General features: G+C 38.2%; 3 protein-coding genes across 7 annotated transcripts in view; 2 read left to right on the top strand and 1 right to left on the bottom strand.

Annotated features, from left to right (window-relative positions):
* Nucleotides 1-760: 760 nt before the first annotated feature.
* cipca (CLOCK-interacting pacemaker a) lies at nt 761-20,556 on the top strand. 2 transcript variants are annotated; one of them, XR_006008707.1, is made up of 5 exons: nt 761-879; nt 1,698-1,814; nt 3,153-3,322; nt 3,720-4,794; nt 20,546-20,556. XR_006008707.1 is itself a non-coding variant. In XM_041971998.1 (4 exons), exons 2-4 carry the CDS (start codon nt 1,709-1,711, stop codon nt 4,494-4,496), a joined length of 1,053 nt encoding a protein of 350 aa, XP_041827932.1. In that variant the 5' UTR covers nt 761-879; nt 1,698-1,708; the 3' UTR covers nt 4,497-6,658. The 2 variants fall into 2 exon arrangements, 1 of the variants encoding a protein (XP_041827932.1); XM_041971998.1 differs by lacking the exon at nt 20,546-20,556 and having other exon boundaries at nt 3,720-6,658.
* On the bottom strand, nt 6,658-9,487 carry zdhhc22 (zinc finger DHHC-type palmitoyltransferase 22). Its single transcript, XM_041971999.1, has 3 exons — nt 9,353-9,487; nt 8,049-8,606; nt 6,658-7,957 (listed from the first exon to the last, which is right to left on the bottom strand). The coding sequence occupies exons 2-3, from the start codon at nt 8,602-8,604 to the stop codon at nt 7,680-7,682; spliced, it is 834 nt and encodes a 277-aa protein (XP_041827933.1). The 5' UTR covers nt 8,605-8,606; nt 9,353-9,487; the 3' UTR covers nt 6,658-7,679.
* The window catches only part of tmem63c (transmembrane protein 63C), a 34,849-nt gene continuing 23,715 nt past the window's right edge, over nt 11,339-22,472 (top strand). Inside the window, exons 1-2 of one of the 4 annotated variants that reach the window (XM_041971994.1) lie at nt 11,339-11,447; nt 15,251-15,352. In XM_041971994.1, coding sequence (XP_041827928.1) covers nt 15,261-15,352 — 92 coding nt within the window. In that variant the 5' untranslated portion in view covers nt 11,339-11,447; nt 15,251-15,260. Of the gene's footprint in view, nt 11,448-15,232; nt 15,353-22,472 lie in introns of those variants that run through there. The other 3 variants (XM_041971997.1, XM_041971995.1, XM_041971996.1) reach the window with 3 other exon arrangements.

The raw sequence follows: 22,472 nt of genomic DNA, 5'->3' as shown, positions 1-22,472 counted from the left end.
CATGAAATAAAATTATATAAAATAAATTAAGATCAAATAAAATTTATTAAAATACCATGATGGACTGTTCATTTTGTTAAAAATTTCCTCTAGTCTCTCCTGCAGCTTTTTTTAAAGCTAATTTCTTGGCTTTTCCAATGTGTTCTGGGTTTAGTTCTCTGTGGTTTTTTTTTTTTGTTTGTTTTTTTTTTTTTTTTTTTTGTTTGTTTTTGTTTTTTTAAGTGGAGCTGCTGAGTAAATGGCTTATTTAAGTTTGTTATTAAAATGGTCAATGATAAATTGACTTGATGCAGGTAAAATCTGAGCAGGAGTTTGGTCTAAAATGTCAATAAAATTTGCAGCCACTTTAGAAGTAATCACATGTAATAGAAATTAATAAAGATACTATACAGGCTAATGGATATTGACTTAATGATAAGTTAGTAGAGGCTGCACTACCAGTTAAAACAAGTGCTTTCTCCATCATTCTGACGGAAAAAAAACATCTGAGTTGACCTGTTTCCCTGGCAACTTGTGGACGCATACGTCAGTGAAGTCTCCCATCATCTTAAACCCTCCGTTGCGTCTTACAGGGACATTCCAGCTCAAGCTGCTTGCTTGATTCCTTTGTAAACAAGAATCATAAAGATTAATTTCTCAACCTTGTCTGTGGAGAATGAATCATTCATTCCAGAGATTTGGTACAAAACACCTGATGTCAAAGCCAACATTTAATTTTATATGCCTGTAAGACCGTATAACGGTCCCACAGCTCGTTTACCTAGAATAGGTTATCAGGCGTAGTTACATTAGCTGCTTTAGAGTCGAATATCAGCTGGAGTACGGGGAACGTGGATGCCACTATTATCATATTTTAGTTTTCCAGCAAGTGACATATTGGTAAGGTTTCCAAAAACAATACTCTTGGCCAAAGAGCAGTTTAACGTTATAAAAAGAGCTGGCTGCCAGTATGAATCCGCAGTCATTAGCATCACTAAGCTAATTGTGCTAGCAAGGAAAAGGGCCAGACGGTGAACATGGAAAAGTCCCTACCGACGTGGATACAGATAGTAGCTTATGTTGTTTTCAGTATTTATTTATTGTTTGTTTGTTTGCTTGTTTCTTTCTTTCTGCAGTAGCCTAGTTGCCTTATTAAGGTAAAGTTAACCATTAGATGATAGGTAATATACAGTGGTTAGTGCTGCGCATGCAAGCTGTAATGGCTGCAGATGATTCAGGTTATGAACGGCTGCGACTCACCGCTTCTAGAAAATACTATTTGACTCGCGTGACTTCTTTTCTTTGTTATATTCAGAAGGAGGTGAAAACATTTACTGTGCAAGTAAAAAAAACTCTTGGGGGGGCTTCGACCAGCGAACATCTAAAGCCAGATATGGGGACAGCCTTGGTAAAGATATAATCAATATAATTCTGTTAGTGTTGCGTTGAAAGCTATCTTACATGTTTAATGATCGGTTCAAAGAAGCTTTATATATATATATATGTATATATATATTCAAGTTTTAGTAGTTATAAACTGGGTTTTTATCCCTGTCTCAGTGTCACTTCTCTATATTACCAGCCTTAAATCTTGTCTTTACTCTGTGAACCTGAAACTGAAGCAAAAGTTAATATAACATATTACACTATTCCTCATTCTTGCTAAATTCAGACAAACAGGTTCATGTTATTACCTTTCTAATTTTCTATTTTTCCAGAGGAAATCAAAATGAGTGGGTTTAGTAGACCGGATGCACACAGGACACCACCGTTCACCCGGACACCTCACCCTGGATTGTCCAAGCATGACCTGGAGCGGGATTCAGGCTTCTCAGGTTTGAAAAAGTTTCACCTTTTGAAAGTGACTAACGATAAAGCCTTGTTTTTACCCACAGCACGGTGTCAGAAGTGTCTCCATCCCCATGTGATATCACTTAAATCTGCAACGATTAAAAACAGTATCACCTCTCTGTAATTGCATTATTTACCAGTAGAAAAATAAAGTATTTCAATAACAGTCACAAACACGATCTAAAGTTCCATGTTTTTGTAAAAACAGTAAAGCGTATGTATTAACGTGTATATATTAAGTGTATAATAATGTAACCAAATACACAAAAAGGTGTTCACATTGACCTTTCTTGGTTTCTTGTGTTAGATGGCTAAATGACTAAAAAATCTGATTGAAATGCAGCCGAATAGCTACAAAAAGCTAAGCTTACAGATATGAGAAAATTTAGAACAGTGTGTTCAGTGTTTATTTTTTCTTTCCTGTAGTTATCCCTCCTTGTTTGTTAATAGAAAAACAAAAAACAACAAAAAAAAACTGCTTCTCTAGCACCAGTAGACTGTTGCTGGCGATACATTTTACATTTAGGTAATTCTTGAGAAATTTTATCTATCTTACTATCAAAAGAATTTCAGTAGGGGAGGTTTTTTCCACAATGAGCTCTTCCATCAGCAGTCATCTTACCTTCTTCCTTTGTGCAGCCCACACACACCTCTGTTAATCATTGGTTGTTGGACTAATGGCGGCCAGATGGAGAATTTTACCATCATGTCAGACCCACTCACACGGTTGTTATGACATGTCAGCGAGCGCTTGAAGGTCCATTGGGGTGAGATGATGAACAGTGTTTTCCCCACCATTATATTTGGGATGGTGGGCAAATTCAAAAAGACCCACCCTTTGGAATAATTTTCCGAAGCATAAACCAGGCTAAAATGGAGCCAACATTCTTTTATTGTTATTTAAAGGGAACTGGTACAGTTTAAAGTCATGGAACTTTTAAGTTGCACATGGTGTAGTTACTTATGTTGTTTTCATTTTGACAGGACCTTGTTGATCTTGATATAAATGTATATAATTATTATTTACATTATTAGAAATAATGAAGAGCAGAAATTAACCAGAATGAAGTCAACCCTAATCAAATCTAGAGATCTAGGTCATACTCTTTTAGTGGGCTGTTCTCTTATACGATGAAGGCTGACCTGGATTTGGTTTAGCCCCCTTTATCAAGTTGATGGTTTCCTTTTCCAGGTGGGTTTGTGATCCCTATCTACACCTGCCAGTATTTATGATACAAATGTTCTGCCTCTCTGCACACAACAAAAGGTAAATTGTTTTCCTTTAAAACATGAGACCCATAATTTGATCCCCTTGTCATCAGATGCCAGCTCCGAGTACCTCAGTGCAGTAGAGGTGACAGATTCAGAAGATACAGGAAGAAATGGGTCAATATTCGGCCAAGAACCCTCTGGTCCACAAGTGGCTGTGGTGGGAGGCTCATACCCTGGAGTCCCTCCAGTGATCATCATGAACAACTTTGTCTTAAAACAGGTAAGAATAAAAAATTATTGGTTTTGGCTTGTTTAATCTGTTAAATAAGACTCTAAAAGGGTGTTTTGAATTTGTTAATAAACAGATACTGACTGATGAGTTTTGAGTGGGTTTTTAGTCTTGGTCTACATATCATTTATTCATGATAGAAATACATTGGAAGCCCAGAAATATTTGCTTCAACCCCCAAAGGATAAGTCCTGCCGGTGGGTTCCTCGATGGTTAAAGTAGCTGCTAGTTGTTGCCGTTTTTTCTCTGATGTTCTTCTGGTTTCTCAAGATATTTGTGTAAATTTTTAATGTAACTCCAGAGTTAAATTGTTTCAGATTGTAGCTTACGAGGTCATATTAAACATTGTACTGTAGGATTAAGATTTTTGTTTATTTTTTTTCTCTAGCCATCCTCTGTAGTTCCAGCAGAAAAACAGTGGAGTTTTCCTTCATCCTTAGAAGTGATGCCCCAATCACAGGTGGTTTTTCTTCAACCCATGGTATCAAACGGCAACAGTAGCTCTCCAAAGACTGGCCCCGAAAATGTGCAACAATCAAAAAGTTACATGCCAATCCTCAAGTCCTATCCCAGAATTGCCCCGTACCCTGTGGACAAGCCTACTAAGAGGGTGGGATCCTCCAGGATGAGGGCAAGTGCAACATCGGGATATGAACCCCGACAAAGGAGACACCATCATGGCCACAGGCCCTACTGCTCTCCCAGCCCACTATCAGCCATCTCCAGCTTTGAAACATCAACCAGTCAATCACAGGCAGCTGAAAATCAGGAGCAGCTCCCTGAAAGGTGTCTTACACCGGAAGCAGGAACCAGCTCTCTGCCCTCCTACACAGATGAATTTAGGACGGTGACAGACAGCAACGAGATGCCTGCCGACAAATACCAGGATGTCATCTCCATGCACAGTAACAAACTGAAGCGTTTCAGCAATACCTACAACATTCTCAACAAGTCTGGCTTGCTGGGGATTACGATGCGCACAAAGCAGCTGATCAGGGACAATAAGCGCACACAAGGCCTGCTGCTCCAGCTTCAGGAGCAAACAGCACTTCTGCTGGAGGCTCTGAGCAGTGGGGACCCACAGCTCTGGACTAAACTCCAGCTGTCTCTGCAGGATACAGAAAATGAACACTGGGGGGCTAAAACTCAGCGAGTCTTAGCATAACATGTTTATGTACATGAACAGCAGTTTTGAATCTGGTTGCAGAAGAATCAATCACCAAGTCACAAGATGCTTTAGTGGATGTGGGAAAATACACATCAGATGGGTTTATTAGAACAGCGTTGAGGGTTCAACCTTTTATCGGAGGTTTGTGGGTCATTTTATACAAAAACATCAGAAAGCCAGAAACATTTTAAACTGCTAGTTTGACATAAAGTTGAAGCACAGCCACTGTTAGGAAGTGGGAGCCTAGAAGCATGTTTATATTTCAAACCCTTGCCTTTAATACATTTTCTGGCCTGTATGACTTACAATAGGGCTATGGCTTCTGTATGTCAAACACCTAGTTAACGCATGCCTTAGAAGATGGCACATAGGTTGAATTCCTTAAACATGTCATTTATGTTACTGCTGTAGAGAAACATGAGGATAAGCTGTATTAGAGCAAATAGAGGACCTTATGGATAACTGATGTCCATCATACATCTTTCAGTGTCTTGTCTGTTTTTACTGTATTCTTTGTTACTGGATTTATGTCCGTTAAGCTGAATGAGCAGATGTTTTCTTTATTAGGAAGTTTGTACACTGATCATTTTAGTCATCAAGCATCAGCTGGGTTACATTGGGAGTAGTGAAGGCTGGCCTTGTAGAGACTCTGTGTAAGCTGTAAATAATCAGACATATCAGATATTTTGTTTCCTGATAAAATGATCCACATTTTGACTTTTTTGTGTCAGCATCATGCTTCAGAATTTGGGACGGGATCATGTTTGCTAATGTGCATATCATCCCTTCCTTTAGTAATGGTCCATAAGCCATGTGCAGTCTTGCACCCCCAGACAATCGCAGATGCTGTTTTATTTTTTTATTTTTTTTAACTCTGTGCTGGTACTAGAAACTGTTTCCTCCTCTTTAGCATCCATTATAAAAAAAAGGAATTCCATTAATTTTTTAGACCAGATAAGTGTTTTAATTCCTCAGCTTATGTAAAAGGAGCCGAGCCAAGAGAGGCATCAGTAATTCTGAGTCTTGTATAGATGATGAAATCCCACATTCTTGTGGTTATTCCTGCAGTGTGTTCTAATGGAGAACTAGACAGCTTTTCCAGGTTTTTGTTTTTCCTGTCCCGTCATTTTTAAACATGCTGCTGCTGTCAAATTCAAAATGAGCAAATATATCTGAGGGAAAAAAACACTATCACATTTATTTCCCTTGTAATATTTTCTTAATTAAGATACAGAGTATAATGGTTTTAATAAATATTTGCCTTATTTTTTGTTCATAGTTGCAAAGAGTCAACTTTTTGGGAAAAATTGAGAACTAATTGTATTATTTTGCATCAGTATTATTTATTAACAATACTGTGTGACAAAGAGAAAGTGTTACTATCACAAACGATGACTATTCAGAATTTGCCAGTTTAGAGGTGAAGACTGCTTCTTTTTTTAAAAGGTGTGCATAGAAATGTAGCAAGTGAGGTGTTGTATGCCATATAAATGTCATGCCTTGGGATCTGTTCAGTAATCTTCATTCCTACTGTATTTTCACGCTTTGATATGGTGTAACATAAATCTTTTTAGACATAGATAACAGCTTAATGCTTAGTTTCATATTGCAGACTGTTGCACTTTGGTCACAAGATTACTGACGTGTTTAACAAACATGAGCATTGTGTCTTGATGAAATAATGTGAATAGAAAGGTTTATCTGGATACCTGTGCCTTTTAAGTATGTCCATGTTTTTTCTTTATATAAGTGCTTGGTCAGCTTGTATTTCTACATTGCTATATGAATGTCACATTGAGGAAAGTTGAATGTACTTAAGGGTTTCCAAAGAACTAAATCTCCCTTTTGATCTCATGAGATATTACTTATTACTTATTTCTATTTATTTTATCAACAAAACTACTGGTACGATGGGTTTTAATCATGACTCTTTGGAATTTAAGGAATAAGTGAATTTGTTTTTGTTTTTCAAGCAAGATACTTTTACCAGTTATTGTGTGTGGTTTCTGTATTTTGTCTTTATAAAAGCTCATTATTTACATTGTTGAAGATCGTTCAATAATTTGTCATTATTAAAGAAGAAAAGTAGCCACCTTGTGTTATTTAAAGATTTTTATTGTTATAGACAAATTGACAAAATTATTTCCAAAAGGTATTTTTTAAAGATTTTTGCCTTAATGCTTCAAATGTAGCTGCAGAAAATTGATATTTTGAAAATGCTGTGTCCTATCGTTAGCAGAGTAAAGAATACCTCATTATTGTTGTCATTTATAAGCATGCTAAACATGACCTTATGGCACATTGTGAATAATACCCTGGATAATATAATTCACATTTCTTCCAGCCATTCTTATAAATTATTAGTCACATTAGCTTCATTAGAAAACATCATCTGGCTCAACATAGCAAAAGCCTGGCAGTTTATTCAGCAGATGTGCTTTATTTTCCTCATTCAGTAGCCCTTAAAATCAAAGTGAAAACTACCCTTAGTTTCCTGGATGTCACATGTAGCATCCACTAAGGAAATGAAGAACAATGCACTTTGATCATTTCAGAAAGTAGCATGGCACAGGTTGTCACAAAGCCGTTACAAAGCTGTGAAGGCATGCAAAGCTGTGTTTTTTTTTTTTACCAGAATGCAAGAAATCAATGCTTATTAAATTACCAGCTCATTATAAGTTACTTCATATAAAAGTTTAGGTGAAATTAGTAAATATTTAATTTATTTTAATATTGCAGTTTGCAAAGCTACTAAAACAGAGATGACTGGCTTTGGACTTTAAAGGCTGCTGCAGGTTTTAGATGTTTCCTACTTCAACACATCTGACACAGATTAAAGACTCATTAACAGGCTTTGGTAGACCTTAAACAAACTGTTGAGGAGGTTCATTTAATTTGACTCTGGTGTGCTGGAGCAGTGAAGCATCTAATACCTGCAGGATGGCGACCTTCAAGGCCTGACTTTGAACATCCCTGTACTAAAGGATACAGTTATATACTATGTACTTATTTGACATTTCTTGTTTGGCTTCTGTTCTCAACGGAATGTATGCTAACAGCTAGCTAGCTCATTGATAACTTTAAACATTATAAAGCATCCATGTAGAATTTCTGATGAATTTCTCTACAACAGCAGCTGTCTGGACCTATATGGAGTGCTGACTGTATAGTTGTTATCACTCAGTCTTGTTTATGGGCATCTGGGTCTTCAGTGCCTGTCTCAACTGTTTGAACAGGAAGCACTAGGCCAAGGATCCAGCGGGTACCAAACACATCCCTTAGGTTTGCTCTCCAGGGGCTGTGACTCTCCACAAGTTCCCCTCTCTGCATCTGACACCAGGTCTGTCCCCGGGCCACCAGGAGCACCTGCTGGCAACAGAAACCTGCACACACCAGACCGATGCCCAGCCACACATAGAGCATCAGGACCAGGAACAACTGCAAGCCTGAGATAGTTCCTGTGAGGGTGGGGATGTTGAGAAGGATGAAATTAATTTCTTAGCAAGGCAGAAAATGTGTCGATTCATCACCTGCAACTGGAAAACTCACCCAGGAAGAAGTAACCAGTGGAGAGAGGGAGTAGAGTCAGAAAGGTCAGCGGGTTCTCGAAGGAAATGGAGTACTCAACTGTAAGAAAGGCAACGCCAAGAACCAAGGAGTACAAACATGTGCATGATGTGTAGATGCAGAACATGATGAAGTAGCGCATGTTTTTGTTGCCGATGCAGTTCCCTGTGAAAAAACAGTGGTGATCCCTCTTGAGAATAACCTTCTTGCACAGTTTGCAGAAATGGCGGCCATTGAGGAGGTAGTGAGCATCCACTTTGTCTGAGCAGTGTGGTGAACATGCTGGGATAACAGTTTCATTGGCACTTTCAGCTGGATATTTAATAGTCATTATGTAATTCCCCAGCGCGTTGAACATCATGTAGATGAAAAAAACTGTATGAAGAGTTGTAGACCACCTCAGTGATAGATCTGGATTCGGGAAGATTGTTGGGATGAAGAGGCAAAATTGCAAGATGAATGTGACTGCTGTGGCCATGAAGAAGTATGCAGGTGCTACAACATTGAGCAGCCTCAGTTTTAGCATTCTGGTGAACATATCTATGTCAGGAGAAAAAAATATGCAGTTAGCAGCAGCACTCAGAAATAACTGAGTACATTTATTCAACTATATAACATTTTCAGAAATATACAAAACACTTAAAAGCTTAGGATGGACTATTGTAAAGTAACCACCAGAACAAATTATGTTTCAAATATAGTTTACAAAGATATTCAAATAATAAATATACCTTTACTCGTTTTTTCCCAAAAATGTGTATTCAGCTACTTTTTTGTAGTGAAATAATAATTCACTTAAGAATGAAAAGCTATTTTGTAAATGCTGGAATATCACTTTAAAGTAGAGACTGGTTGGAAGAAATTAATATGGAGCATGCTGAATTTTTCATTAAAGAGAATACAAGTCTGCTGATGAGAAGAACTCATTTCTGAGCAAATGAGGGTCTAGGGACCCTTACTGGCCACTGAGAATACCAAGAATATCTTCTCCTCCTAGTGATCTCTTTACCTACAGCAGTTACAAATGAGCAAATCACAGGATATCAAACAGGATCCTCCACAGATCAAAACTTAAACTTTAAACCTACATTTTAAGCTGTTGGTCCATACACAAACAATTGAATTGTACTACTTAAGGCCAGTGCATGTGCTAGATGAATGCATTCATAGCAGTTTCCCCTCTGTGTTTTCATTTTCCTAAAGAATGAGACTGCCTATCGCTGCCACTGATGCCGTGAGTCATTTTACTGCCATCAATCTGTCGCCATGACGACGCAGTTTCCTACCTGCAGATGTCAGGGAGCGGAGGAGCTGTTCTTTCAGCACCCCGGAGCTTCGGCTCTGAGCCCAGCAGCCTTTTTGAAACGCAGACAAGAAGGTGTCTCTAAACCACGCTGACGATTTTCCATCACCGGGGTGTCCACTCGTTTATCTACCGCCCCCTGTTGGTCTGGGTGCGTCTGGTCTGACTGTGTTTTTGGTTTGGATAACTGCTTTTTCATTTTCTAAGCATTTACTCAAAATTAAGGACATCCAAATAAAACACAGAACAAGAACAGTAAATGTGATAGACACTTGAGAACTGTATATGCATTTAATTGGATAAATATACAGTTACAATGTAACATTAATTGTTAAGCATGTATATAAAGATTAGAGAAAAAAAGTATTTTATTCACTTTTCCTGTTTTAATACAGTGCACGAAAGAATACTCCAGTAGGTGGCAATCTATCCTCAATTATTCTATTTGTCTCATGAACAGCCAGTTTAGGGGGGGACACATGGATGGTGGCAGCATCAACAAACTAATAAGAAATCATCTTGTTCACAAGGCTTTTCTCTATTCTTAACATTCAATCAAAATAAAAATCATAGGCAAAGACAACATGCATAAATAACATGCACATACTGCAAAGCAGTAATATCGTGTTGCAGGCTTGTCCAGAGAGGAGCCTCTCAATCCACAGGGATTGCACTCACTATGGTACGGAAGACTTAAATCTCAGAATTCTGACTTTAATCCTCCAACAAGGATATCTGGTCTTCTTCTCTGTCTCAAAAAAAAATCATTAATATCATTAATATCCAACTTCTTTTCTCTCCTGCTCTCCCACAATGACACTGACACCATGGGGTTCCTTGTTAGCAGTAGTCTTGGGAAAAGGTCAATTCTGACATTAAAGTCAGAATTCTGACTTTTTTATCTGAATTCTAAGATTAAAGTCAGAATTCTGACTTTTTTCTCTAAATTCTGTTTTTTTTTTCTTCTTTCTTCAGTGGCCCTAATACTCTTCCGTACATTGGAACTCCTCAAGTTCATTTTTAATTTTATTTACAGTTCATTCATCTAAAGGTAACATTAAAAGTATATGATAAAAAAACTCATTCTGTACCATCATATTTTTGGAATTTTAGGAGGAGAAAACGGGGAATTTCAGTCATCATGCACACCATATATATACATATATATATATATATATATATATATATATATATATATATATATATATATATATATATATATATATATACACTCTTTTAATTTAGCCTATTTATTACTTAATCAAAAGCGGTATGATTAACATAGGGGGAAGTTATGGCTGAGGGATATTCCCCTTTTCCAAACCACACATGTTGCACTAGTCATTCAAAAATCGATTTAAAAAGTAAAAAGTGAAAAAAAGAAGAAAAGAAAAAAAAGAAAGAAAATGATAATTGGATTCATTTAGTCTTTGGCTTTTGCAAACAAGTTACCTCAACCCAACATTCTTTACAAAGTTTAACGCCCTCTCAAAGTACCTTGAACACCGCTGATCCCGTCCCACCTGCCACACCTGACAGGTGTTGATGCCATCTTGACTGACTGGACAATCAGTTTTAAAGGAAAATTATGACAGTATTGCTGCACCGTCCTCTGAGGGAATGAAGGCTTGCCTTTTAAATGGACGTCATTTTTAGGGGATATATAAAGAATTAAATAAAAAAAACTAAATCGGGTTTTTCTCACAGATTCTGGCATTTGCCATTGTTGGACAGATGTGAAATGATACATCTCAAAACAACATCAACGATGATATTTGTAAATTAAGCATGACACAATGTAAAATACTGTTTTATTGTGTGCAAAAATTGTATTTTAACATTCTTCCACTTCACTTTAGCTTTATAAATATGCACTTCGTCATAACTTAAAAAGGATGTAAGATTCTTACGAATAAAATTGAAATCTTTGGTTGACGCTCCCTTAGCAGGCTAATTGTCAGACGGCCCCTGACTGTGTGGGAGTTTCTCTTGTTTCTTGGCGTTGAAGAAAAAAAAAAAAAAAAAAACAACAGCATCTTCATCACCACTTGACGCCAGCGATCAGGAAGCCCTTTGAGGTGAGCTATGTGGATTTTAAACTATGCGTTTAGCGAAATAAATGTGGACTGACGCGGTTTGTATTGCTATTAATGGCGTAATCGTATTTATCAACTTATAACCGGAGCTGCGAGGAGATGGGTGCAGACTAACGTGTGTGCTGCAGCAAGCGGGGCTGAGATTGACTTGCCAAAAATTGTTGGATTGGAGAGAAAGCCAAATTTTCTCTTAAATATAAAGAAGCGATATGAAAATGTTGGGAAGGTCCAAAGTTGATGGTATGGTATGTCGCTGTAGTGGCTGCTCAGGATGAGCATGTTTCTGGCAACGTGTCAGGCTGTTACACCCAAACCAGGTGCATCATTTCTCCTCACTCCGACACTTATTGTCCTCGTAAAGTCAGCTGACCGATGAGCAGCATTCACTATAATTCAGGGTCTATTTTAAAATATACGAAATCTTCGAGTCTTCCACTCGTGCTTTCTACAGTTCCCCTGCTGCCTGCTATTTTTCAGTCTGAACTCTGTTGGATTTACAGACACAAAGCCTTTACTGGTCAGCTGAACAAGTAGTTTAACCTGTTGAGTTGTTCTTCTACATATTAAATAGGTTTTAACCGAACTGTTTGCCTTCTAAAGTAAGGTTTGAGGCATATTGTTTGTAGGTAAACTGAGGTCATAGCTTACATTGAAGTCGACCCCTCCTTTGCCATTCATGTTTCAATATCTGTTTGTGGTCTATTTTTAGGCCTTGCAGTTCTTTGGAAAATGCACAGTAAAATAATTCTCTACTGCTTCCATTTGTATCTGACTATAATAGAGGGATATGACTTAAAAATTCAAGATTTATATAGGATTTTTGATATTTTGGCAGGGCAGTAACAATATGTCAGACCATGAGAGCTTCAATATTTGGTTTTCCTGCTGGCAGTTACCATTAATAGTGGAGACTGATGTTTATTTCACAACATATCTGATAAGGCTGGGAAATGGACAGTCATAATGATCAGTAATGTTCACTAAAGAGGACTTCTATCCTGTTTCCAAGCTCCTATTTGTGCATCTTCCATAAATAGACACATTTTGTTTTTGTTTGTTTTTTCAAAAAAGCCTATTTCAGGCAGAATCCAGCAGAGAGTTGTTCTTTGGATCTTGTCAAATCCCGTAGGTTTTACAGGTTGCCTTCATAAATCCTTAATTTTGCATCTAAAGATGCTCTTAATCAGGGGTGTCAAACTTTGATTCTTGAGGTCGGCTAACCTGCAGGTTTCTGTTGTTTCTCTGCTCCAACACACCTGATTCAAATCAAATGGATCCCACAGCTTCTTGTCAACTTCTTCACAGTGACCTATTAATTTCAGTCAGGTGTGTTGGAGCACAAAAACAGCAAATACCTGCAGAATGGTGGCCCTCGGGGGCCAGAGATTGACACCTGGGCTTTAAATGAAGCAAAAACCTAGAACCTTTCATCCAAAATGTGGAAACAAACAGGTGTCAAAATGTGATAGTTTCTTTTGTACCTTATTTAAGACACAAACAGACACAAGGGCACAGCTCAGCAAGTACCTGCATAATAATAAACTCAGATTTGTATTGGAACTGGAAATGTTTTGAATCTTTTCTTGATTGACTTGTTCAATCCGTTTTCTGCTTAAGCATACCATAATGATTTGATATATGAAATAAATGTTGCCTTTTGTGCTAGATGCTGGTGTTGTTTGCTTGCTAGATGATCTTAGGACTTTTTTTCTTTTAATTTGATCTAAATACAAAAGAAAAATATAAGAAAACTTGAAGCTTAGATTAACAGGAGGACCTTTCAGTATTAAGAAGGACAGGGCTTGTGTGTGCTACAGCTGCTGGGAATGCTGACAATATTGAGAATCATATTATATAAAATATTAAGTTACCTTAAGCTGTGCACTGTTACATGAATCTATTTAATGCTTTTGCTGGTTTCAGCACCTCGAGCTGGAGGACAGCTCCACATGTGCCTTAATTAAACTGTAAAAAGAAAGTTGATGCAAAAAAGGATTATTTAGAGTTTGAAGTTTGGGAAATGAGATGAACAGCTCACATTGCTGACAGCTTGCACACACCTCTGTCAAACACCACTAAGACATATTTCAGTGGACTTTCCCACACGTCCCCTTTGGTAGTGATGATGATTGTGCTGGCTGAAAAAAATATGTTGTTCAGGTATATATTTAGCTCCTACCTACCTATGGAGTAGGAATTAATTGGTTTGTAAAATATGAGTCTGTGGGTGTGCCATGATTCCACTTTGTCACCACATTTGAGATGTATTCCTCTGAACCATCTCTTAGACGTCATGTCTCAGGCTGCTGGGTATAAATGAAATTGTCAGAAAACAGTTTGTTGGAACCCTCTTGATAGAAGATCGAACACAAACTAAGACTGATGAAATGACTGTTAGCTGTGAAACCTCCATTTGTATTCCATCTGTCATTTAACCACAGCAGTTATGCACCCCAGGCTTGGCTTTGTTCTTTTTATGTTTTTTAATGGAATGTAGGCTCCCTGCTATTTGAGATTCAAGCTGTGAATTTTCTTGGTATTCTACAGGGGTCCATCACAGTGATGGTGATGCATGCAGCATGCATGCAGTAACTGATGTACACAGACTCACAAAAAGAATCATGGCTTAAGCATACCATAATACAAGGAAATAGCATCTAGAGGGTCATACATAGATATCATGTCACATCTTTGCTAAATACTCATCAATGCTTCGTGTGCAGACAGTATCTGTCACTGTAGACGGTAAAGAAGTTCTGTCCATTAATCAGATGTTGTGAAATGAGCATGCTTGGACAGAAGCTCACTTATAGTTAAATGTTCTGGTCAACATTGAGATTGTAATTAATTCTTGACTTTGACAGCGCCATACGCTTTTCAATCTTTAATAAATAGTTGTATTTCTTGTTCCATGTTAAACTACTTGAGTGAGCCGGACCCCAGTCAAGCATACCCTGAACCAACTGACTGAATTCTGCCTTTAAAGCTTTTTATTCTATACCAAAGCATATCAAACCACTGTAAGTGTGCTTTTATATGTTCCTAGATATACATACCTCTTTAACATATAGCATAAATCCAAAACAAAGAACCAACTGCTAAAGGTAATGCTCCTGTAATTGTTTCCAAGATACTGTTCTGATTTAAAGGCACGATTGGCTGTTTGTCAATATGTTAACGTATAAAAAAAATTATATAAACATTGTTTGATACATACAGAGAATATTTATTTATTTATTGTACTGATGTAGAGTTCAATGTTTTCTCACAGATCTGTATTTAGGATCAAGTCCAGTAGGTTTTTCTGTTCTGAATGTCGGTGGAATCTTCCAGAATCTCTGAGGCATTCAGAGAAAACAGATCAGACCAGTTCAGTTGGTCAGGTGCAGTGTCATCCAGTATGCATGTTAGGCTCAAGCATCTCCAATGCCAGATGGGCCCTAATGAGGAATGATCCGGTCTACACATCAGCAGTAGGACAGACACACAGTACTGTCTCCAGGGAGCTACTGAGCATGTGCATCAAGACAGGAAGCAGGTGTTAGGTTAGTTGAGCACGGCCAGCATGTTCAGCCATCACTCCAGCTATGATATGGCTCACTCAGCTTTCTGATGAAAGTGGGGGGGGGGTCTGCATTGAGCTGAACAAACACACCTCAGTGATCTTTGTTTGTGGTGCTGTGATAGAGAGTGAGCTATAAAATGTGTAAAGCTCCCTCCCTTCTCTTCTGCTGAGCAGGTGGTGAGCAGATTGTGTTAAAACCTCCGCCCATTTTCCCCTTCAGGCTGACTCTGATGAGGGTTGCCCATCCACACATCCAGCACCATCCTCCAAACATACCCATCACAGCAGAGACCCGCAGCTTCTGGAGAGTGGAGAGTAAGATGTAAGCACACATGTCAACACCATTAAAATATCTAAAGTACTAAAGTACAGTCCAGGGGTTTGATGTTATTATATCTCTGTTGTTACATCCAGATTCTGATTTGTAGCTTTAAATCTTTACCCCTTTTATTGTGTGGGAGTAATCATTTTAACTTTTTGACATTACCATTTAACTATCAGCAACAGAAAACCAGCTCCACAGAATTGCTGCAGGATGTTCTTTATTATAACCAAAAATTGTTTCCCATCAAACATTAGATCAATTTAAATAGATTCCAGTCTTATCATCCAATACCAGCGGCCCACCTCATTATACTTTATGCGTTTGTGGCTCGGTGTGAGAAAACCTTTAAGCTAGGTTGCTAAATGAGTAGAAATCCTTCCAGGAGAGTAGATATTGTAATAGCTCAGAGTTTTAGACTGAAATGTTTGACAGTTCTGTATGTGTGAAATATCCAGGTTGTCCGATACTTCATGCCCCATGTTTCATCCAACTGACTAAGATCACAGATGAGCTGGAGAGGTCTCTTTACACCCCTTCAGTGATTTTGCTGTCAGCTCCAGCTCTGCTTTGATAAGACATTATTAAGCCATTATCCAGCCTCAGGTTTCTGAGGATGATTGGAAGTTTAACTGTGACCTGCAGGAAATGAAGGAGGCAAAAATCCAATACCTCTGCTCTTTTTTGTGTTGATTGCAAACTACAGGGAGTATAAAAAATGACAAACTTAAATTGTTGAATTTCAAACAGCAAAAGATTTTCCTTTCCTGACGACACAGTGTGTGCATATAAAGTTGAAATACCTGTGCAACACACAACACAAATTAGCTTTTTCAAGTGCTTTGTAAACTGCACATTTCAAATTCTCCCACAATGTTACAAATCTGGTCTTTAAGTTGGTCCATTCATTTCTTATTTTTGAGACATTACTTGGGAACTTGCCTCAATAATGAGGATCATTCCCCCTTAGGAAAGTCCACCTCTGGATACAGTCTTGCAGTGCATTACATGATGCACACCGGTATGCAGATACATAATGCAAATCAATGTCACAAAGAAAAGAAGCAATAGTAACCATAATATAACCACCACCATGCTTTCGAGTTGGAAAGTGGTTTTATCCTGGAATAAAACCTGAGATGTTCCATCTTTGATTCATCTGTCAACAGCACATTATACCAAATTACCAGGTCTTTGCTTGCATGTACATTTGCAGACCAGCTTTTTTTTGTATGGTAATATTGTTTAATCTGGTTGTTTATTGGCTTACAGTCACACCGCCATGATTGTGCCTGGCCTAGTTTGATCTCCAAAGCTGAGCAAGATTGGGCTCTGGATACTCCGGCTTCTTCCCACAGTCCAATAACATGCATGTTAAGTTAATTGTTTGTTCGTAATTCTCTCTAGAACTGCAAATGAGGTTTGTTTGTCTGTCTGTGATATGCTTGCAACCTGTCCTTCATAGGCATCCTGCCTTGGTAGGCTCTAGGATTGTTTATAAGCAAATATATTTGCTCTTGTGCTGAATTAGTTTAAAATATACACCAGTTTTTGATCATTTTACTTCAGTTAATCCACATCTTTGCCTAACTCTACCTTTCACAGAATTAGATTAAATAAATTAGTTTAAATTTTAACTGTCTGGCAACTTAGTCAGACTTTTATGGACTTGAAGGCTCTAAGATGTACTATATAAAAATGAAAATTATTACAAAATATTAATTTTACACTGTTTGTGCGAGCAAGATGTACAAACTTTATCTGATATAGTTGCACAAAGGTTCAAGCTTTTTAAGAGTTACTAATATCCATGAGAGTCTCTTTACTTATTTATTTATTTATTGGTTTGTGCATAGTTAGATATTTCCTTGTTTTAAAAATCTACTCTTTAATGTCTTGCTTTTGTTAAGAGAGCATATTTTCGAATAAGAGATCATACACGATCCTTTGAGATGAAGCAAAAATTTAAGAGTAACATGAAACCTTTCCTATTCCCGTGCAGAGAGAACAGCTTTTCAAAGACAAACAGAAGATTGTTGGGAGACAGCTGAATATTTAACAAGGTTGTAGCCAGTGCAGCAGCTCAGAAGCCATGACTCTTTTATTTATGGTGATTGCAAACCATCGTTGGGGTTTGTCTTTTATCTCACAGACTCGTAGTTGATTAGGTGCAGAGGTTCGTAAGTCAACAGAAGTGCATGTTTTATTTATGGCTTATTCCTCTGGTAAAACAGGGCCATCACTCCTCATTCCCTCAGGCTAGTTATGTATCTTGATCCAACGGAATGCTTGATGAAGAAAGGGAAGGCTTTACTGGGACTCACACCAAATGCTTTATGATGCCTTTCAAGCTGTGGTGCAGATGACTTTGTTGTTTGAATATAACGTTACTGTATCTCGTTAAGAGTTAGCAGCTTCAATAGTAATTCCAGCATGACAAATCAAATCAAATGAGAATAAAAGCTTATATTACAGCTTGATCTCAAGATTGTAAAGTGGATGCCAAAATGAAAAAAAATTGGGCTGAATCATTTTCACAAAACGTTTTTTTTTCTCCTCTGTTTCTTTTTTTTTTTTTTTTTTTTTTTTTTTTTGGTGTGTGGGAGCGGCGGGGGGGTTAGAGTTAAGATAAATGTGTCTGACTAAGTGATGACAATACACCACTGATTAGTCAGCCAAGAGCTGAAGTTTTCCCATTAATGTTTCTGTCTTCATGTGATGTGAGGACGAGCACTTTCTTATAATAACAGAGAACTGCAGTGTTCAAAATATCCTTCACAGTTGATGCTGATGCATGATGCAAGTTTTTTGTATACAAAGGAGGATGCATCAAAACTTCAGCAAAACTCCAACACTCTTTTACCAAAGAAACCTAGTACTACATAATCCGTGGTCGTAGGCCCTCTTGTTGTCACAGGTATGTTACCTTTGTTTGCAGCCCACAGCTTACACTTAGATTTCACTCAATCAAACAAATGGATGTATTTATAGATTCCATCTGAAATATTCAGAGCTTCATATGAGCAGGGAGGATTTAGTGATAGGGAGGTTTGCAGCCATTTATTTTCAGCCTTTGTTTACCAGGATCTTGTATTGGCAGAGATGAAGGTATTTGGGACTATTAATATCTCTCAGTGAAGATGCTGCTAAAGAATTATAGTTCTTTTTTATTTGTTCTGTGTTTTAACTTACAAGCAAAGAGTGTGTATATATGTGTGTGTGAGAGAGAGAGAGAGGGAGAGAGAGAGAGAGAGAGAGATCAACGCCTGGATTTAAATAAGCAAATATGTACGAGCATCCTATTGGATAATTACTGCATGGGCAGAGAACATCTCAGGTTTTATCTTTCAGCTGGTAACAAGTTATTTAACCCCAAATAATGCATCGAGTAGCTTCTCATTTCTTATACAAATATGTGAAAAGACATCCTGTGGTCATGGCATGCATCAAGAAGAGAAAATATCTGAGGTTAGAGAAATTAGGTTATTAAAAACTGGAAGGATAGTGGAAAACCATCGTCTTCCGGGAAGAATTGTTGGAAAAACATCTTGAATGATGGTGATCAACAATCACTTAAACGTTTGGTCAAATAAAATAAGAGAAAATAACAGTAGAACTCAGGGTTATGTTTAATAGTGAAAGTAAGAATATTTCCATATGCACAATGTGAAGGGGAACTCAAGGGATTGAACAGTTGTGTAGCCAAAAGAAAAGCATTAATCAGTGAGGCTAAATGCAAAACAAGGCTTCAATTTGTATGGGAACATAAAGATTGGTCTCTGAAGCAATGGAAGGTCACGTGGTCTAATGGGTCCACATTTACTCTGTTCCAAAGTGATGGAAGCATCAGGGTAAGAAGAGAGGCAGATGAAGTGATGCAGCCATCACGGCTTGTTCATACTGTACAAGCCTGTAGGGGCAGTCTATGATCTGGGGTTGCTGCAGTTCAGGTTTAGGTTCAGTGACATTGTGTGCCCAAAGAATGAGATCAGCTGAATATACTGAATGAGCAGGTTATTCCATCAATGGATTTTTTTCTTCCCTGATGCACGGCCATATTCCAAGATAACAATGCCAGCAGCGTAATCCGGAGGGCATTAAACAGAATTTGTGGTTTAGGATGTGGTCAGAACAGCTCATAATCTGTCTGGCTTTCTGGATGATTCTTCTTTCACAGAAAGAGCTAAGGTCATCTGGACTTCTGTGATCTTGGAGCAGATGTATACTAAATAATAAAATAATAAAAAATACATAAAAATCTGTTAGAAACATTAAAAGAGCTCAGCTTCCTCATCGGGTGAATTCATTGTTGTCCCCTCTTAGCAATTACCTGTTTGTTTTTATTGAAGCTGAGGTTGGAGTTAAATAATGTTCCCAAGTGCTCATAAGTTTCCACGACTTCCACGTTATCTCCATGCATGATACAGCCATCTGAATCAGGGTATTTTTTTCCTCAAAATTAATGATTAACTCTTTAATTTTTGTCATGTCAAGGTCCAGGTAATTGTCTTCACACCACTTCACAAATGCTGATAAGGCACAGCCCTGCAGGAGGGACAGGAGGACAGTGTCAGCTGAGAATTTGATAAAATGGCTGCCTTCTTAAGAGGAAGACCTGCTGCTGTCTGTGTACATGATAAAGAGCAGAGGAGAGAGGACAAAACTCTGCAGGGAACCTGTATCTGAGTTGATGATATCAGACACGTGGCCATTCACAAACACCTGCTGAATTTTGTCTGTTAAGAAGCTTAAAAGCAACAATAATATATGGTCTGGCGAATTAAAATAAGAAGCAAGTCCCTCATCTGTGAGGATGCTTCTTATTAAAAGCTGATGAGAAGTCTGCAAATAGAAGTCTTGAATGTGAATTAGGTTTTTCCAGGTGCTTGTATAACCTAAGATAACAATCTTAGCGTCATCCAAACCTTTCCTAGCTTGGTAAGCAAATTGGAGTGGGTCTAATTTCCCATCAATTTGGAACACAATCTCCTCTTTTAGTATCTTCTCCACGCTTTCATCAACAAAGATGATGAAGCAACTAGTCTGAATTCATTCAGCTCTCTAGGATTATTTGATTTTGGGACCTGAATAATGGTAGATATTTTCTATATAGCTGGTCACTTGCCACACTCCATACACATCTGGAAAAGAGTGGTGAACACTGAGCTGGTCAGCACAGTGTGTCAGGGCCAGCTGCTTTGCATGTGTTTACTCTCTTAAAAAGATTTGCAACTCCTTCCTGGGATATTATCAAATCATTGTGTGCATGAGAGATTCCTGCAACTCAGAGATGTCATTCAGAAAATCGGATCTTCAAAAACGAGAGAAAAACCATTTGCCACATCAGCATCCTCCACCCCATTTACCCAAACAACCTGCTTGGTCATCTGTTTGGTAGACTGATTGATTGATGCCATGGATTTTATACTTCTCCAGCCAGCTCAGAGGTCACCACTGCAATATTGGCTTTTAATTTTGTCTCGCTATGTAATTTTGGCTTTTTTTATTTCATCCCTAACTTATTTGGTGACTGTTTTTTTCTCCAAAGGGTCTCCCGTATAGAAAATAATTTTCTTTTAATAAATAACTGATTTTAAGTTGCCCAAAAGTTTATTATTGGGGTAAGTGGCTACTTTTTTAGTTAGGATTACTGAATACACACAGAATGTATGATAATAATAATAATAATGTGTGATGATACGGTGTTTTCAAGTTTATTAGTATAGTCACAACCATCATAAAAACAGTGCCAATCTGTGCACTCAAGAGGGGAAGATACTGGCTTCTGACCAGATTTTTGCTGCCCTCTCTTCTCCAGCTTTCTGAAGGAGGGTTTATACAGGGATAAGATACACACTGTTATGGTATGGTGTTTTTTTGTGTGGTGGGACAAGTCACATACTGTTCATATGTCTCACAGTCTTTTCAAAGTTACAATAATTAAAATCACCAAGGATAAACTTGGGTGCCTCTGGGCAGATAATCTGTGTGTGACGTCATCCATAGGCCTGTCGCGATAAGCAATAAGTCAATTAATTGAACGATAAGAAAATAAGAGCACGATAAGTTTGCCGGCCGCGATAATTTTTTTTCGTCCCCCCTTTACCATAGACTGTGTATGACAATAGGTTTCACTATGGAGTATTTCGACTAAACGCTCTGGTTTCTTGCGGAGTGATCTCTCTAGTGTCACACTTGACTGCAGCATGTTGCAGCACGAGCCGGTAAGCCGCATTTGTTTTGCACGGCTGCCAACACGCAATGGCCGTGAGACTTGCGTATTTAAGTGGCTTCTCACGCTCTCGCGCTAAACCTCCGATTCTCATGCTGAAATATGTAAATAATAGATGCAAGCATCTCCTCTTTTATTGTTTCGCTGCTTCCCACATGTAAGCAGAACACACACATTCTAGCTTACGACGTCAGTACAAAGCCCCCACTTCCTGGTCTACCGTAATAACCCCTGTAATCCGCAGGCACATTACGCAAATAGAATCAGCCTATATACTAGCGTATATGACAAAATACACATTAAGAGCAATGCCGGCTAATCGAGAGGTTTGGGAGGATTCCCAGTGGGCCGCATAACTTTTGGGCCGGTGTCCCTGCGTATGTGAAAAAGGCGCTTTTATTTATTTAGTTTATTGATCTTTGAAAATGTGTACTTGCATTATTACGGCATATGTCACTATATTAGTTGAGAATGGTCTCAAAATGACACATTAGCGCTCTGCGCAATATTATCGTTTATCGCGATAATTTCTGAGAAAATTTATCGTACAGCTAAATTTGTTATCGTGACAGGCCTAGTCATCCATCAGCTGTGCAGTAGCTTACGTGTTAGCTCACAGATGTATGTACACAAGTGTTTAAAAGAGCTGTTGGAATTCGCGAGGAAGATAGAAAGTTTGAAGTGAAATAGTCAAAATTTCCATGTCTGCAGGACATATCTCCTCACTGATCACTACAGTAGTGCAGTACCTCTGGTTCACGTAGAAGCATACACCTCCTCTGCGACTTTTACTGGAGATCCCTGGTGACTGGTCATTGTGAATTGGGCTTCCAAACCCAGGTTCAAGTCCGGGTCTGCATCACCAAGCCACATTGCAGTGAAGGAAAG

Source organism: Melanotaenia boesemani, chromosome 20 (assembly GCF_017639745.1).
Source record: "Melanotaenia boesemani isolate fMelBoe1 chromosome 20, fMelBoe1.pri, whole genome shotgun sequence".
NCBI lineage: Eukaryota > Metazoa > Chordata > Actinopteri > Atheriniformes > Melanotaeniidae > Melanotaenia > Melanotaenia boesemani.
Note: the sequence above shows the minus strand (reverse complement) of the source record. Positions and strands in the feature narration are given on the sequence as shown.

What these genes read in the sequence shown, in the direction of transcription:
- cipca (XM_041971998.1), top strand. Translation starts at nt 1,709, where the DNA reads ATGAGTGGGTTTAGTAGACCGGATGCACACAGGACACCACCGTTCACC. An exon ending in GCGGGATTCAGGCTTCTCAG is followed by an intron (nt 1,815 to 3,152) that starts GTTTGAAAAAGT and finishes CCTTGTCATCAG; the next exon opens with ATGCCAGCTCCGAGTACCTC. An exon ending in ACAACTTTGTCTTAAAACAG is followed by an intron (nt 3,323 to 3,719) that starts GTAAGAATAAAA and finishes TTTTTTCTCTAG; the next exon opens with CCATCCTCTGTAGTTCCAGC.
- zdhhc22 (XM_041971999.1), bottom strand. Translation starts at nt 8,604, where the DNA reads ATGTTCACCAGAATGCTAAAACTGAGGCTGCTCAATGTTGTAGCACCT. An exon ending in CACTGGTTACTTCTTCCTGG is followed by an intron (nt 7,958 to 8,048) that starts GTGAGTTTTCCA and finishes CCACCCTCACAG; the next exon opens with GAACTATCTCAGGCTTGCAG.